Genomic DNA, 18,123 nt, shown 5'->3' with positions numbered 1-18,123 from the left:
AAAAACAAAAACAAAAACAAAAAACCTCCCTGCTTCAGCCTTAAGAGTAACTGGACTTAATTGGCATGTACCACTGCTCTCAGCTCTAGACTTCCTAGTGACAGGTCAATGTTCTCTTTACTGAAGAAAAACAAATGTAACAAATGAGTCATCATATGATCTAAAATCTATCCGCCTACCATGGTACTGTATTGCTAACCATTTGGGAGGCTAAATATTAGAATGATTTCTAGTTCAAAGCCAAGCTGGGCAACTTAGTGAGATCCTGTCACAAAATTTTAAAATGGTAGGAGTGTAGATCAGTGGTAGATTACTGCAGTGCCTGTGCACTCAATCCCCAGTACCACCAAAAAAAACAAAAAAATCCCAAGGGCCAGATAGCTAGCTCAACGAACTAAAGCGCCTGCTTAGGCAGAGCACAGTGGCTAGGATTCAAACTCCAGCTCACTGAAATTGTGATTGAGACTGGCGTAGTGGCGCACCCCTGTAATCCCAGTGCTTGAGAGGCTGAAAACAGGAGGATTGCTACGAGTCTGATCTACATAGTGAGACACGTAGATCCTGCAGACTCTGTACTAAAAAAAAAAAAAAAAAAAAAAAAAGTGACTACCTAGAGCTGAAAGTCACTGGTGGTGACTGTGTTCTGCTTTTATGTATTTTCCAAAATATATATGGGCAACATTATTTTGCAAGCAGTAAAAAAAAAAAAAAAAAAAAAAAAAAAAAAAAAATCAAAATTATCACACTATCCCAAGGTAGGAGGGGTTAGGTGTGTGCTCTTAAACTGTGACCAAACTGTGGCTCTTACTCCATGGACCAATGAGTTATTAAGACAACACTAGTAGGGCCGGCGAGACAGCTCAGCAGACTAAGTACCTGCCTAGCAAGTGCAGGTACTAGGGTAAGATCCCTGGCACATGCCCAGCTAGCCCTGGCCCTGTGTGAGCTGAGCAGGCCACCCCTGTCCCCAGACTGGGTGTGATGGTGCACCCCTGTCATTTCAGCACCAGGGGGGCTGAAAACAGGAGGATCACTAAGGTCTGAGCTTTGTAATGAGACCCTGTACCAAACACACTAAAAAAAACAGAGGGCTGGCCAAATAGCTTGGCAGATTAAAGCGCCTGCAAGCAGGCACAGGAGCTGGAGGTTCAATACCCAGGCCTGCCATGCTGGCCCCGCATCTGTAATCCCAGCACTTGGGAGGCTGTAAACAGGAGAATCACTATGAGTCTGATCTAACAGTGAGACCCTGAACACCCGGTAGACCCTTCCCTGAAATTAAAAAAAAAAAAAAGATGAAAAGACAACACTAGTCCCTCAGGCTAGGAGCCCCCAGGTTCATCCTTTTACTTTCCTAGTCTTGAAAAGAAAGGTAGGATGTGAAGCCCAAGCCCGGGCCTACTTGCCTACACCATCAGGTCTGCCATGGGGCCCAAACTTCAGCTTCTAGCCAGGTCTGCACTCACCGGTTCTGCAGTAAGGGTAGGCGTTCCATGCCTTCTCATGTATATTCAACGCTCCCTCTGGGGCCAGCATTCGGACAAATGTGGGTACTTTGCTGTATCAAAAAAGGAGTGATAAGATGCAGGAGAGGAAAGAGACAACAGGCTTTTACATCATGTTCTTCAATCCACAGACCCAGCCTCTTCCAAAGGGAGTTGACAAGTTTTCAAGAATTAAGCATGTTACACTGGTTTGTGAGACGCCAGAGCCTCAGACCTCAGCATGAATGGCTACTAACATTGCCCAAAATTTGCTCTGCCATCCACCACCTGCCAGGACGTGGGTAGCCTGGAAGGCCCCACACTACTACTCACTGTGGCCTACTGGCCATCATATGCTCACTACACATTCTTTCCAGAACTCAGTGAGCCCAGTGCACATCCTATGCAGAATGAGGATAACGTGCAAAAACAGCATCTGCAAGAGTGCACTGCCAAAGATGGACTGTGCTCCTCAGTCTAGGTTTATGAGCCAGAGTGACTAGCTGACTAGCCCAGAATGTGGGTTCCCATAGAATCTGGTTTATTTTTCTAAGTTCTAAGAAAACAGGTGGGCTTTAGGGTCATCTGCTTTCCAGGACAAATATTTTCTTCTACTCAATATTCATCTCAGGTTGTGAAAAAATATGAATAGTAGCCAGGGAGCTAGCTCAGTGGCATAAGTGTCTGCCTGCCAAGCGCAAGGTCGTGAGTTCAATCCCCAGCACCAAAAGCAAACAAACAAACCAAATATTGTATCAACCAGATGTTTTAAGGGGGCACATTTAATAGAGATTGAACCCAGAATCTTTTTTTTTTATGGAACCAGGGACTTAACTCAGGCCCTTGCACTTGTTAGGGAAGTGCTTATTCCACTAAGCCATCTCCGCAGCCCCTGAACCCAGCATCTTCACACTGAGCTATAGTCCCAGTTTTTTTTTTTTTTGAGACAGGCTCTTGCTAAGCCTCTTGTTACCCAAGCTGGCTGGAACTTGGGCTCTTCCTGCTCAGGCTCCCAGAGTGCTGGGATTACACGTGTATCACCAAGCATAGCTCTTTCTTGGTTATTAATTTTTAGCAGCTCTAGCAACTTCATCGTACTAATACCTCAAGCCTAAAAGAAAAAACTAACCCTACAGATATCTATCTCTGTGACCTCAAAGCAAGCCTGAGAGTCACTCACACACAGGTGATACTTGCTGGGACACAGAGAAACCAAAGAGTGGAGAGCATAACTAAGCAAATGACAACACTAAAGGTATGTGGGTGAGCACAGGGTTCTCCGGGTCTGAGCACTACAAAAACATGTAGGGGAGGGACAGGCTCTGGGCAGAATCCTCTGGAAAGTCAGGATGACATAAAGACACAAAATAAGGATTATATAGGACTAAGCTAGACAGAGGGATGGGAGTGGGACAGGCTAAGCTGGGAGAGAGAAGTTCAGAGGAGCTGGTGCAAAGTACAAGGTGAGGAACGCAAGAGGCTGGAGGAACATACAGGGGCTGGGTCATGAAAGATCTTATAAGTTAGGTCAGAAAAGTATAGCCTTTGTCCCAGGAGCAAAGGGAAGCCATCTACAGCTTTCAAGCAGGACAGGAACAGATCTTCTAGTCAGATCACTCAAAGCTATGTTAAGAGCTGGAAAGCAAGGAGGCTAGCTGAGAGCTTAGCAGTAATTCAGGCCACTGACAAAAAGAAATGGACATTTTAAGAATAAGGATGTGTCAACAGAACTTAATTTGCAAGGAAGGCTTTTATCCTCCTGAGGACAGGGAATAGTGATAGGAACAGTTTGCTTTCTTTTGTAGTAGGCTGTTCCTATGTTAAGGAAAGAATAGTGGTAGTAGCTCTTGATAGGAAGCAGGTAAGACAGGTCTTAACCTTATTTATGAACCTCCTCTCTGCTACTAATTGGCCCATCTCTTTTCAAAGTCATTTTTAACATAATCACAATGGGCCATAATTTGTATGTCTCACTGTTGGGTGGCTTGAACCACCAGCGGTATATGCATGACTATCCCATTAGGCAGTTTTTTACGTTTTTTTTTTCCAAACTGGGGATCGAATTCAGGACCTTGTGCTTACCAAGCAGGCGCTTAAGCCCCTGAGCTATTTCCTGGGCCCCAGGCAGGTTTTTATTAATTAGTAAATAATTGATACAAATGGTTAGATCTGTTTGTACCATGGGTACTACAAGGTGCCCAATGATAGTTATGCATGTACCAATGTTGGTTCAAGTTGACAGTAATGTGCTAAAAAAAATTCTGCTTAGGCAAGTACAGGGACTGAGATTTGATCCCTGGCACCACATGCTGCCTGCCCCTACGTGTCACCCTCAGGTGCACTGCACTGGCATCTGAGACTGGAATACAGCAGGGGATATAGCTCAGCAGCACAAATGCCTGCCTGGCAAGCGCAAGGCTCTGAGTTTGATTCCCAGTAATATCTATCTATCTATCTATCTATCTATCTATCTATCTATCTATCTATCTGGAAGGCTTTATATAGAGCTCATTTTAACCTACTGCTAATAGTTAATAGTCAGTTGGAATGGAGAAGCCAAAAGAAACTTCAAGAACAAAGAGAGCTGTGACCAGGGAATAGGATCACTGAGATTCTCCCACTTCACAGAGTTGCTTTTCTCCTGCTCCTGCCCTGGAAAATCCTGAACCCTTCTGGGTTAGTATGTTCCATCATAAGAGTGTGAGATTATGGCGGGTCAGGGTTTTTTTTACCAAATTTAAATGAAACTGGAGGGGCCAGGGAGTTGGCTCAGTAGAATAAATGTTTCCCTGGCAAGCACAGGGCCTGAGTTCAATCCCTGGTTCTGAAAAAAAAAAAAAAAAAGAAAGAAAGAAAGAAAGAAAGAAAGAAAGAAAGAAAGAAAGAAAGAAAGAAAGAAAGAAAGAAAGAAATTGGAGCCGGGTACAGTGGTACAGGCATGAAATCTAAACTCTCTGGGAGACTAAGGTAGGAAATTACAAGTACAAGCCCATCTTGGGCAATGTAAGAACTCTGTGAGATCCTGTGTCAAAAACAAAGGGAGGGGCCGGCGAGATAGCTCAGTGGTCTAAAGTGTCTGCTGAGGCAAGCATGCAGGGACCTCGGTTCGATTCCCAGCACCTCGGTTCGATTCCCAGCACCATATGCCATGCCAGCCCCGCCCCCAGGGTGGGCTGAGCTGACCATAAAAAAAAGAAAAAAGAAATAAAGGAAACATCTTTTAAAAAAACAAAACAAAGGGAGGGGCTGGGGAGATGGCTCATCAGAATAAGCACTTGCCTGGCAAAAAGCAAGGGTCTGAGTTCAATTCCCGGTTCTGCCAAAAAAAATAAAAAAATAAAAAAAAAAAACAACTAAAGGGATGTGGATACAGTCCAGTGTGAAATCCCTAGGTTCAATTGCTGACACCAAACAAACAAAAACCCATAAGATTTATGTCAAAAGAACTTTAATGGAGTATAGAGACATCTGGAAATGACAAATACAAATATACATCAAGACAGAACTGGTTGAACAGCTTACAGCACATCTGCCTAATGATACTATGAATACTGTATGTGCTTTAAAAGAATGAGACAGGAGCTGACAAGGCAGCTCAGCAGGCTAAGAGCCTACTTAGGCAAGCACAGAGACCAGGGTTTGATCCCCAGCACTGTGCTGGCCCAGGGTGCACTGAACTGGCACTTGCCTGTAACTTCACCACTGGGGAGGCTGAAAACGGTAGGATCACTACAAGTATGAGCTGCATAGTGAGACCCTGTATCAAATACATAAAAAGTAAATAAGTAAAAAATAATGAGACAGAATATGCCAGGGGTGAGAGGCAGCTACAACCTGATATACAAAAACAGAAAAAACAAAAAACTATACATATAGTAGTAGGATTCAATTTATGTAAATAACAATAAAGAAAACAAATACCCATTTCACACACAAAAACTACTTCTGTTCTTACAGACTATGGAGAGGTCCCCAAAAAACCACAAAGTGGCATGTTTGGAGATTGGGACCCCAGGGCAGCAAGAATTATTATTTTGTTTACAAATAACAAGGACTTTTTTTAAATGAACAAAGAAACCTCCTATGCCCATGGTCACAGATGAAGCAACTTGAGTGGCCAGCTAAGAACCTGGTGACACCCATCCCACTTTCAAATCAAGCCAGCATCCCATGCTGTAGCCTCAGTCACATACCTCTGCAAGTGGTAGATCTTGTGTGTGTACTGGCCCTTCTCTCCATCCTTCTCATAGGGTTCGTTCACCAGGACCTCCACGCCTTCACCACCACCCGTTTCGTTTTTACTGGCCTCAGCCACAGAATACAGCTGCCCTACTTGATACTAGAGGAACAGAGCAACACATATTATTCTCAACAGTCACACAGTAGGGCTGCTGGTAACTTCCTAGCAGACCCTGGGGTCTCATTCAGAAGCTCATCCTGGAGTTTTACAACAGGCCTGTCCAAATCTACCCAAAGAAACTGAGAATGCTGCTCCATGTCCTTGCTTTAGCCATCAACTGTGTTTAATTTCTACCTCATCCATAGAGGTTTAAAGAGGCAGACAAAGATACCTAATTTTCACAAAGTAGCTTTTGCCCTGGACTTGTCTCTGGCACTGTTTTAAGACCTACAAAACAGGATCTGGGTTGGTTGCCAGATACTGTATCTCTTTATTCCATTCATTTAAAACAGAATCTGCTAGGTGCACACCTGTAATTCCAGCACTCAGGGAGGCTGAGGCAGAAAAACTGATGTGAGTTCAAGGCCAGCCTGACAGCCTGAACTGCATAGTAAAACCCAGCTCCAAAAAGACAAAAAACAAACCAACAGATCCAAAGACATGACTGTCAAGGGCAAGTGCTCTGTAAAATCTACCCATATTGTATGTACAGCAAGCTCACCTATTTGATTTTTTTCTAGGGTTAGCCTCTCCTCACCCTTCAAGGAACTCAAAGTTCTTGAGGCAATCAAATCTGAGACATCCCAGGTTCCTGGTGGGGCTAAAGTAAATGCTACTGTTTCCCATATGATAGTATAGATAAGATAGTACAGATTCCTTCGCTGTCTCCTGGCTTGGTGCCCCTTCTGTGTTGGCAGTTACTAGATGGCAAAAGCTTGCTTTTTCTTTATTTGGGTCACATGCTACTCTATCAAGTCACTAGTCAAGATCACTGGCTTCCTCTGACCCCCTTAGGCAGTGCCCAGGCTTTGCCCATCTGCCCCCTTCTCTCTGAGGAAAGCCACTAGCAGAGAAAAGTATGGTGAAGAGAGAATGAACAGTTACTGTTAATAGAGAAAGTTACACCTATATATACCAAAGGAAGCATCTTCCCCATCGCTGCAAGGAGGTAACAAACAGGCACATTGGTTCAGGTAGCATGAGAAAAACAAGTACAGTGCTCGTTATTTAGTATGCTGGGAAAGGGGATTCAGGTTTCCCTTACCCTCCACTCTCCTTTCCCAAACTCCTGGTATTCCTCCAAGTGAAAGACAGGGATCTCTTTGACACTGAAACAGAAGCTGCACCTCTGGGCTTCTACCTCTAAACCACCGTTGGCACCAGCAAAGCAACAGAACTTCCAGGTCTACTTCCTCTCACTCTGGGAAGCCTGTTCTATGGTTGCCTCTATGGTAAGCATTGCAGAGAAATGTCTAAGAAAAGTCTGGAAGGGGAAGCATAGGACCAGTACAATTCACTAACTTACCACAAAGCTGAAAGAACCCTAATTTCCAAAGCACAATCCCACTACAAAATGCTAATGAAAGGCCCTGGCAATTGATCAAGGCTCCATCAATCCCATAAAGTAACATCTGAATGGGGCTACTGATGTAGCTCAGTGGTAGAGTACTTGCCTTAGCATGCACAAGGCCCTTAGTTCAATTCCTAGTACCACATACAATACATTCAATACAATTAAAAAAAAAAGAAAGAAAGAAAGAAAGAAAGAAAGAAAGAAAGAAAGAGAGAGAGAGAAATATCTGGAAAGCTGGGAGTGGGCCAGAACTTTAGGAGGCTGAGGCAGGAGGATCATTGAGAGTTCAGACCAGCCTGGGCTACAAAGTGAACTCAAGGCCAGCCTGAACTGCACAGCAAAACCCTGTTCTACCCCCACCTCAAAAAAAAGGAACATCTGGGTGAGAGTCAGTCTGACCTTGCTTTTTTTTTTTTTTTTTTTTTGGCAGTACCGGGGATTGAACTCAGGAGCCCGTGCTTGCCTAACAAGTACTTATTCTACTAAGCTATCTCCCTGGCCCTGACCTTACTAATTCTTTAAGCAACATCAGTGCTATCTCAATGCCCACACAGAACCCCAAACTGTCCCTGTGCTTTCCAGTTTTGCCACCTAGCTAAAGCACACGTGAAACCCCTATCAAGTGAGTCAGGGTTTGGCTGAGCCAGGGGTTCCTAAGAAAGAGCAGGAACTCTGTTTCAGAGAATAGTCACAAGGGCATCTAGCCACTGACTCAGCTATCCTAAAGGGCAGAAAGGGAACAGAGCCTGGTTACCAGATCATGGTGTTAGGTCATGCTTGAGGGTAGAGATCATCCTAGATCATGCCCCTGGGAAGAGACTAATTGTCTTTACTGAGTCTCGCCTCAACTGCAGGAATCAGAGGGCAGGTTTCTAAGAGGATCAGTCTGTTGGATGGCAATTTACCCCTTAATCTCTCTTGATATTCTGATCCTTTAATCCCAATGAGACAAGTGAAGGCAGATTTGTTAATCCAAAAGGGTAAAACTGACCTGTACAAGTTACAAACGCAGAACACTTTCCATGTAAAACACTTTCCATGTCAGAGGGTTCCCTTTGGCATTGATGTTCTGTATCTGGAAAGCTACCAGACTCAGGGTAGGTGGCAGTAGAGGTGGGGATCTAACCATTAAATCAGAAAAGGAACCCTAAAGAAGCCAGGATTCCAGTCATCACAGGCATAGGACAATACTCCGCTAACATTGAGATTTGTCCCTTTGTCTCAAAGAACTAAAACATTCAGCTAGGAAAAACAGAAACATATCAGGCATAGTGGCATGAGCTTCTGGTCCCAGTTACTTAGAAGGCTGAGTAAGAGTTATTTGCTCTGGGGCTAGGGATTTAGTTCAGAGGTAGAACACTTGCCTAGCAAGCTTTAGTCCTTAATACCAAAAACAAAAAATAAACCTCTACTGAAAAAGTTAGATCCTGGGACCAAAACAACAACAAAAACAAAAACAGGCTGGGTGTGGCGGCACACATCAGTAATACCAGCCCTAGGAGAGGATCCTGGGCTACAAAGTGAGTGAAGGCCAGCCTGAACTGCGTCAAAGGGCCTATCAAGTCAGATACCACAGAAGGGTGGTGCCATGAGTCTCTGGAAAGAAGAAGTAAAACAGCTCAGCCCACAGTGATCAATGGGCTGGCCTGAGCCAGAACTCACAGGTGGACACACCCATGTCAATCAGCCAGAGCATTTTTTTTGCTGTGCTGCAGATGCCCAGAAACCCTGGCAGTGTTAGGCCAAAAACTCTGGCTAGACAGAAGCTAATATTTCCCCCAAATATTGATTCAGGCCACCAGAACAATTATAAAGACATGACCTTCTCTTCTCTTTTTTCTTATTCTCCCACAAATCAGAAACTCCAAAGTCCTTAAGTCATGGCCTCCAATTTATGAAGTGAATCTACCAATTACATGATTCTGGGCTGTTCCCATGGGAACGGTGAGTCAGGATGGGGTTATTGACAAAGATTCTTGAGAAGGTCAATCATTACTTATTTCTTCTTTGGCTTCCCCATTCAAGAACTTTCTTATCTCCTGGAACTAAGGTTCAAGCCATTAAAAGAGCAGCTTTAACCTACCAGGTCATGCACTGCGTTGTCAATAGTTTTTGTTTCTTGGAGGCTTTTTTTTTTTTTTTTTTTTTTTTTGAGACAGGGATTAAACCTTTTTTGAGACAGGGACTGGTCCTTTCATTTTTCCCCTTTTGTTTTTTAGACAGGCTCTTACTCCATAATTTAGACTATTCTTAAACTATGTAAGGGCTGGCCAAATAACTCAGTGGATTAAGGCACCTGCAAGCAGGTGCAGGGTTCAGGGGTTCAATCCCCTGTCCTGCTGTACAAGTGCCCGCCCTGGCCCTGCAGCTCCCCCAGATCACTGCATTGGCAATTGACACTGGGTATGGTGGCGCACACCTGTAATCTCAGCTCTTGGGAGCTGTAAACAGTCTGATCACCACTAGTCCACCTAGTAGTGAGACCCTGAACAACCTGTAGACCCTTCCCTAAAATACAGAAAAACAAAACACTCACTATGTAGGCCAGGCTAGCCTGAAGTCACACAATCCAATTTTCCTGCCTCAGCTTCCCAGTGCTGGGAATACAGGCCTGCACCACATTACCCATCTTGTTTTTTTGAACTCAGGCCCTCGTGCTTGCCAGGCATGTGCTTATTCTACTGAGCCATCTCCCTGGCCCCCCTTCTCCCTGACTCCTCTTGTTTTTTTTGAGACAGGGTCTCACTGTGTAGTTCAGGCTGGCCTTGAGCTCATGGTGATCCTCCTGCCTCAGCCTCTAGTGCAAGAGGTGCACCACTATACCTGGGTTTACTGGGTATCAAACTCAGGACCTTGGGCTTGCCAGGCAGGTGCTTATGCCACTGAGCTATCTCCCCAGGCCCACAACTTGTTCTTGGTCAATGGTTTCTTACCAAGACCAAGCTGAATATCAACACAGATATATGAATCTTAACCAGCACCAGCATTTCAATCTTTTTGCTTTCAGTTTGCCCTGGCATGTAACTTCCTCAACATTGGAAACAAATTACCACCAGTTAAAAACTTCCAGTTGTACACGCTCTCAATGTACAAGTTCCCTCTCCTTCTTGGGTCTATTATGAACAATCAGGGTTCTGGCCCTTCTTGCATGATGGCAGAGCAGCTGAGAGGTATCTATTCCTGGATTATTCTGGCCTTCCTTGGTCTGCAGCATTCTCAAACACAATCTCAACCTGTATGCTATCAAGAAAAAGCCGGGGAGATGGCTCAGTGGAATAAGCACTTCCGTGGCAAGTGCAAGGCCCTGAGTTCAATTCCCGGTTCCGCCTAAAGAAATAAATAAATGCCCTACAAAAAGATGCATTCTGCCCCAAAATGCCACACTGAAGAAACCCTATATTTCTAGGAAATACTTATAGAATTGAGGAGGTGATCCTATATAGCAGAGAGCAAATTGTCTCCCCACCCCCCCAAAAAAAAACCTATCATCACATTTCAGAGCAAAGGCACACTAGACCCTTTGGCTTGGCATTCCAGTTTGGAACATCATTTGGTTATCATGTTCATTTGTTTTTGTGTTACTGAGAACTAAACACAGAGCCTTAACACTACATTCCCTTATGTTTTACTTTGAAACAAGATCTTACAAATCACTAAATTGCCCAGCCTAGAATCAAGTGAATCTCCTGTTTCAGCCTCCCAAGTAGCTGGGATCACAGGCATTTACCATCACAACTACTGTAGTCCTATCTTTTTCTTTCTTTCTTTCTTTCTTTCTTTTTTCTTTTCTTTTCTTTTTTTTTTTTTTTTTTTTTTTTTTTTGGTACTGGGAATTGAACTCAGGACCTTGTGCTTGCCAGGCAGAAGCTTATGCTGCTGAGTTATCACCCCAGCCCTAGTCCTATCTCTCTTATCTATACTGCAAGATCCTCCAGACCAAGTTCAAATTCAACTCATTTCTCTTCTCTCAGGTCTCCACAACTCTTAACCTAATGGCCCAATTGGCTGTTGGAGATGACTGTCTAGGCTTAAGTCTGCCCAGCCTTCTTGCATATTTCTCACATCTAAAAAGGGCTATGTGCTCTGTTGGTCTGATTTGATTTTTCAAAGGTCCAGTTTCTGTTTGGAACAGAATGGAAGTTATCACACAAACTTCATGCTGGCCCCAAGAGAGACAGAACCCAATGATAGAGGGCACCATGTGGGCTGACAAACTGCTTCCAAAGAGTTTCATGGGAAGTTGGGGTGGGGCCTGTGGATTTTGAAGGCAACAGAATAAGGCTATGCCAGGGGAGGAAAGTGGAGGAAGCTCGAAGAAAGGGTGAAACCAGGAAGTCTCCATGACAGCTTTCTGCTGCCTATGATACCAGCTCTTAATCAGCATGACCTATGAACCGTCTATAACAAATGCTGATGCCAGCCAGATCTCCACAAACTGGGATGCCAGACCCAGTTGCCAAAAAAGGCCGGAGAACAAGCCAAGCCCATTTGTCATTCCCTATCCTCCGTAAAAGGAGGGTTCTGTGCTTTGGCCCTGCCAGTCACCTATCATGGCTAGAGAGGGCCTCAGATTTCTGGCCCTACCAGTTTGTCACAAAACCAGGAAGAGCCATGCCCACTTTCCAGGCAATTTACAGAGGTCCCTCAAAATACACCTATGGGGGCCTGGGCCTAGCTCAGTCCTTTAAGTGGCTGCTTCCACAAAGCTGTCAGCCTCGGGTTGCTGGAGTTCAAAATACACCTAATGCCAGGGCCGGGGAGATGGCTCAGTGGAATAAGCGCTTCCCTGGCAAGTACAAGGGCCTGAATTCAATCCTCGGTTCTGCGGGGATATATATATATCATATACATATATATATATATATATGTATATGATATATGTATATTATATATATATATGATGCCATCAGTAACATATTCCCAAAGAGCATAGTCCCAGCAGTTGAAAGGAGCTAGGCTAGTCTTTCAGAGTCATCAAGAATGCTAACCTTGGGCTGGTGAGATGGATGGCTCAGTGGTCTAAAGCACCTACTCAGAATAAGCTTAGCAAAGCACAGGGACCGCTGTTCAATCCCCCAGCACCACATGCCAGCCAGCCCCGCCCCCTGGTGGGCTGAGCTGGCCACACACAAATAAATAAATAAATAAATAAAATTAAAAAAAAAAAAAAAGAATGCTAACCTTGCCAGATATACCAATGTCTTCCTGCAACTAAAAGTCGCACTGGTTATCACCACACTAGAACAAATATAAGAACTTTACAAATAGTAAGGCAACCCAGCCCAACTGAGCCAATGCTCACAAACACTTTCGTGCAAGTATGGATAAGAAAAGATAGGGCTGGGGAGATGGCTCAGTGGAATAAGTACTTCCCTGGCAAGCGCAAGGGCCTGAGTTCAATCCCCGGTTCGGCAAAAAAAAAAAAAAAAGAAAAGAAAAAGAGCAGGTGGCACACACCTATAATCCCAGCACTCAGGAGGCTGAGGCAGAAAGACTGTTGAGAGTTTTAAGACCAGCCTTGGCAACAACAAAAAGTGAGCTCAAGGCCGGCCTGAACTACATAGGGTGACTCTGTCTCCAAAAGATAAAAAAAGAAAAGGAACTTACCTCATCTACAGACACAGGCAGGATGACTCGACTACAAGAGAGGGAAAAAAGCGTCAACCTCAAAGCATCAGGTCAGAACAATATTCAGTATTTTGCTGCATATGACTATATACTCACTAACAAAGGCCCACCAGGCTGTCCTGGGTGTCCTTCTAGCATCCCATTTAGAATCCTGTGATTCACTGTAAACCTCAGTGCCCAACTAGCTACTTCCCAGGCCTCTGACTCACAAGTGAAGCTGTCCTCTTCTCCCATTCCATCACCCATCTCTGCTCCAATAAGACTTGCTAATAAGTCTAGTAAAACAGAGACGTTAACAAAAAAGTGACCCACAATTAGTTTTCTGACCCCAAAAGCCATGCCTTAGGGATCTGCATCTCTGAAGAACCAACTCCCCAGTAAAAGCCCTTATGGTAAAAGGCTAGGAAGGGGCTAAATTCCCTGGGGACTTACTTAATCACCTTAAGAGTACAGGCCAACCAACTCTGCTCTGGAGTAGGATATTTCAATGTAAACTAAAACTATACAGCTTCCAAAAAAGGGCACCCAACTGTCTATGACCTCTGAAAGCTGCCCAAAGACACTCTGACTGCTTTCTTTTCTTCTACATTTCTTTTTTTCTTTCTTTCTTTCTTTTTTTTTTTTTTGCTCCGAATGCCTTCAGGGCAGGTTTGGCTGGCTTGAGTTGTGGGGATCGAACCACAGCAACCTGAGCCTGACTGCTTTGTTGAAGCAGCCGCTTAACTGAGCTAAGGGGCAGGCCCCCTCTTCTACATTTCAATGACCACCATCAGTTGTTGGAGGGACCACCAATAACCTAGTGGAGAAGCCATGGTCAGCAAAAGCCCCATGAGGGGGTTGAATTCTAATCAGGTGTGGGCTATGGGCACTTCTGTGGGTGGCTTGCTTTTCTAACACAGACTAATGGCCACCCCCCCAGTTTGATGCTGTGAGAGGAGAGAGCCGAGAGAAAAAGGCTTGGATGTATTCCTACAATCAAGTTAAGCCAGTTCCCACGCTGAGATTTGCAGTCTTCAGAGCCTTGCTGGAACCCTCTGAGCCCTTCTGCATCTTGTGTGCCTGCTTGGTGAAGCATGAGTTGCTATGTGTTCTTTCCTATGCAGTGCAGTAGGTTCAAGCATGTCTCCTTCTCCAGGCTGCTAAACAGCTTGCTATTTTTTAGTTCCACAAAGGTTCCCCAGGAAGCAAGAAGCACATAGAGGGATCTGAGGAAAACATCACAGTAAAGGCCAGGTACCAAGAAGAAAAGCAGCAGGAAAAACAAAATGGGCTCCAAGTCATCACTGCCTGCTAACAACCCCTTCTCAGAAGGACTCAAATAATGTAAATCCTCTAGTTCATTGGATGCTGCCACTAACACTCTCCTCCCATTAGAGAAAGCCAATGGTGCAGAAAAATACTCCCAACCCAGAGGCCTGAATTTTTGTACCCTCAAAAGAAACTTCCTAGAAAACAATATGCCTTTTATCTTCAAGTACACAGTAGAAATCACATCTAAGAATTTGCAGAAATCAAATCAGGCAGAATCCTGTTGCCGGAAGTGTAAAAAATATCAGTAGGGACAACCCTTAGACCCACCCTGCTCCCCCAAAACTGGCATCAACCAGTTCATTCTTCACAGGATGCTCGGGGGGCTGCATCACTACTGTACCACTCCCCCAAAATTCTCCCATGCTCCTTGGGAACAAAGCCACTTCATGAGCAATAGGGTACAACTCCAAATCATAGAGACTCAGGCGCACAGCTGGGTTTAGAGCTGTGCTCACTAGTTTGACCTTCACTCATATCCTTCCTGGAGCTGCAGCTCTGCAGCCATAGCCAAATATCTCAGCTCTGTCCTCCCACCGTCTCTAGCCCAGGATTACGCACAGGGCACAATGCAGGCAGGAAGGAAACACAGATGTTAGGTCTGCTCTGCATCCCTATACTTTGAGCTTCTCTGGTGGGCTTCAAAGGAAGAACAAAGAATGGGAAGAGAGTATCTCCTCCCTTCAAAACTCACTTCTCTTCTGAGGACTTTTCCTTTCCCCTCCCTTTTTTTCAAAACTGCATATTTCTACAGATTCTAGATTCCATCTGAGAATAGGAAAAAAAGATCAGAAGACTAGAGAAGACTGTTTGGACAGTAAAAATTAAAATGCCAAGTGAGGGCCAGCCAAATAGCTCAGCAGATTAAAGCACCTGCAAGCAGGGGCCAGGGGGGTTCATTCCTGCGGGCCTGCTGGGCCAGCCTCACCCCTGGGGCGCACTGTGACAGCAATTGATACTGGGCGTGGTAGCACCTGTAATCCCAGCTCTTAGGAGGCTGTAAACAGGCAGATCACTATGAGTCTGATCTAGTAGTGAGACCCTGAACACCCTGTAGACCCTTCCCTAAAAATACAAAAAAAAAAAAGCAAAGTGTACCATGTTCTTCTCCTTGGAGTCTTGGCATCCTAGGTTTTTCCTCCTCATTACAATAACTCTGAGCTACATCAATATCAGATTAGAGGGCTGGTGAGATGGATGGCTCAGTGGTCTAAAGCACCTATTTAAAACAAGCTTAGCAAAGCACAGGGACCGCGGTTCAATCCCCCAGCACCACATGCCAGCCAGCCCCCACCCCCTGGTGGGCTGAGCTGAGCTGGCCACATACACACACACACACACACACACACACACACACACACACACGCATAAATAAAAAATAAAAAAAATTAAAAAAAAATATCAGATTAGATGTAAGGGTCAGCCAGATAGCTCAGTGATCTAAAGTACCTGCTTAGGCAGAGCTCAGTAGCTGGATCCCCAGCATGCCCTGCTGGCCCTGACCCTGCCCCCTCTTGTGACTGAGAATGGGCATGGTGGTGCTCACCTGTAATCTCAGTGCTTGGGAGACTGAAAAGAGGATTACTATGAGTCCCATCTGTGTAGTGAGACCCTGTACTAAATACATAAAAATAAATAAATATCAAACTGGATGTCAAGAAAGAGGTGATACGGCCTTCAAGTCACATTCTTCACATGAGGTACCTAAGTTTTTTTTTTTTTTTTTTTTTTTGCGGAACCAGGGATTGAACTCAGATCCTTGCATTTGCCAGTCAAGTGCTTATCCTACTGAGCCATCTCCCCAGCCCTGGTACCTAAGTTTTTGCTTCTATTATTCAAGTGAACACTCCTAAATGTCCTGAACACCTAAGCAGCACTCCAGACAGGTCTGGACAAAGTGACTTCACCAACAAAATGGAAAGAACCCGGGGCTGGGGAGATTGGCTCAGTAGAAAAAGCACTTCCCTGGGCAAACACTAGGGCCTGAGTTCAATCCCTGGTTCCACAAAAAAAAAAAAAAAAAAAAAAAAAGAATGAACCCTTTGCACACTGCCTGGCTACCTAAAGAATTCCTTAAGTTTCTCTCTGCTTGGACATTGGCCAAGTGGATCTGATTTCCAAGGCTTCTACCCCAATACTGCCCACTTGCCCTCCTTCCAGAGACAGTTTCACTGTAAATTCCTGACACAAAACATTCAATCTCGCCTATTTTGAAGGGAAGAAAAAAAATACTGTGTTCTTGGAACCATGAACTTTAAAGGTGGATCATTTTACATTTGTCTTTTTTTTTAATGAGCAGAATATATTTTGAGAAAGAAAGATTCTGTCCAAGAGACAGACAAAAGAGGGGTGCTGAGCAAGTTGTCCCCCTCACTTCACATTTGAAGGATTTAACAATCCAAACATTCTCACCTGGCATTCAGTCCCCTGGATTTCAGGAGTAAACCCATCTCCCTGATTTCTTTGTAAAATCACCAGTTTCTCATCCTCAAGACAGTACTTAAAAATTCCTTCACCATCTCTCCTCAATTAATGGCTCTATGGAAATCTCGACTCCTCAAAGCAATTTCTCCATCTCTCTGCACTGGCCAGAGAATCCAGAGACTGGCTGGTCCTGTCCTGGTCTCAGCCACCTTCACTAATAGATATATTCACAAATACATTCTAAGCTCTTGACACAAGTGGCCTCAAGTCCAAAACAGTCATCCAAATCCCTCCTTTTCTCAACCTACAATTTGGGCATCATGCCATTTTGGGTCCCCCTATTTCAGCACCTTCGGTCATCCAAGCCCGGCCCTGACTAGTCCTTGTCTTACCACCACTTATTACACTCCTCCCCCCACTGCTGTCTAAGGCAGTCACTTATCCACACTCCAGGCTCCACCTGAGCACTCCTCCCATTATCTCTGCTCCATCAATGACCTCTTATCTGATCTTCCCCACCGACTGATCAGCCCTCAAAGCCCTCCCGACCGCAAGCCTGCTCACTGGCCCTACTGCCCTTGTCCCACTGTTCCTCGGCCTTGGGATAACTCCCTGGTCTCCCGCCAACCCTCTCAGCCCCTCCTGTAATTTCAGCTGGCCTCGTCATCCCTCAGCCTCCACTGAACGACCACCCCACGTCTCTCTCATCCAATCCTCTCGATTCCCTCAGCACCTCCTCACGCCTTGTCCGGCTCTCACTGTCCCGCTAACCCAAACTCTGGCCCTGTCCAGCACTCACCGTCCCCTTGACCTCTCATTAGGCCTATTCGGCCCTCGCGGCCCCCGGAGCCCCACCTCACGTGCCGTCCGGGTCTCTCCAGCCCCTCAGGCCCTGCCTGGCCCCCGACATCCCGTCCGCCCTTGCCGAGCCTCCCCGGAGCAACATCCGCGCTGTCCTTCCCTACGCGGGGCCGTCAGCCTTCCTGGTCGTCATCCCGACCCTTCCTCCCTCCCCGCTTCCGCACGGTCGCCCGGACACTCACTACTCCTTGAGCAGCACCATGTCGCCTCGCGGTTCGGCGGCTGCCCGCTGCCTGACCGCTTCCCGGCGGCCGCTCTGCCCGTGGCCCGGCCCGGCCCTGCTGCTTGTGCGCCTTCGTCGTGGTCTGCTCAGTCCCCGCTGCTCTCGCTGTGGTTGCCGCGCCAGCTACTGCCGTCCCGGCCTCTCCGCCTCCCGTGCAGCTTCCGACGCCGCCCGGAGCTCTGGTTCCGCAGCGCCGCGCGGAGGCGGGGCGTCTCTGCGGCAACAGGAGCGTCACACGCCACGGAGCGCGCTGACCTCACGTGGAGGCGGGGCCTTCCCGGGCCCGCCCCCTCCCGGCCTCACGGCCTCGGCTTCCTCGATGGACCTCTGGCATGCGTCAAAGCCCAGACGAGGCGAAGCCGGCACCGGTGTGTCCAGAGGGGTGTTAGTGGAGTCCTCTTGTGCAGGAGGAAGAGCTGTGCTCTTATGCCTTGGCCTCCCG

The 18,123-nt window shown here is 45.9% G+C and overlaps 1 protein-coding gene across 2 annotated transcripts in view; it reads right to left on the bottom strand.

The window, feature by feature from the left end:
• Pitpna (phosphatidylinositol transfer protein alpha) overlaps nt 1-17,894 on the bottom strand; it is a 48,558-nt gene extending 30,664 nt beyond the window's left edge. Inside the window, exons 1-4 of one of the 2 annotated variants that reach the window (XM_023719864.1) lie at nt 17,641-17,894; nt 12,845-12,875; nt 5,678-5,823; nt 1,467-1,558 (exon numbers count right to left, since the gene is read on the bottom strand). In XM_023719864.1, the coding sequence (XP_023575632.1) occupies nt 1,467-1,558; nt 5,678-5,823; nt 12,845-12,875; nt 17,641-17,660 (289 nt within the window). In that variant the 5' untranslated portion in view covers nt 17,661-17,894. The remainder of the gene's footprint in view (nt 1-1,466; nt 1,559-5,677; nt 5,824-12,844; nt 12,876-17,640) is intronic. The other variant, XM_004635349.2, reaches the window with a different exon arrangement.
• Between the last annotated feature and the right edge of the window lie 229 nt (nt 17,895-18,123).

The sequence above is a fragment of the Octodon degus genome, unplaced genomic scaffold (genome assembly GCF_000260255.1).
Source record: "Octodon degus isolate 3935 unplaced genomic scaffold, OctDeg1.0 scaffold00072, whole genome shotgun sequence".
NCBI lineage: Eukaryota > Metazoa > Chordata > Mammalia > Rodentia > Octodontidae > Octodon > Octodon degus.
Note: the sequence above shows the minus strand (reverse complement) of the source record. Positions and strands in the feature narration are given on the sequence as shown.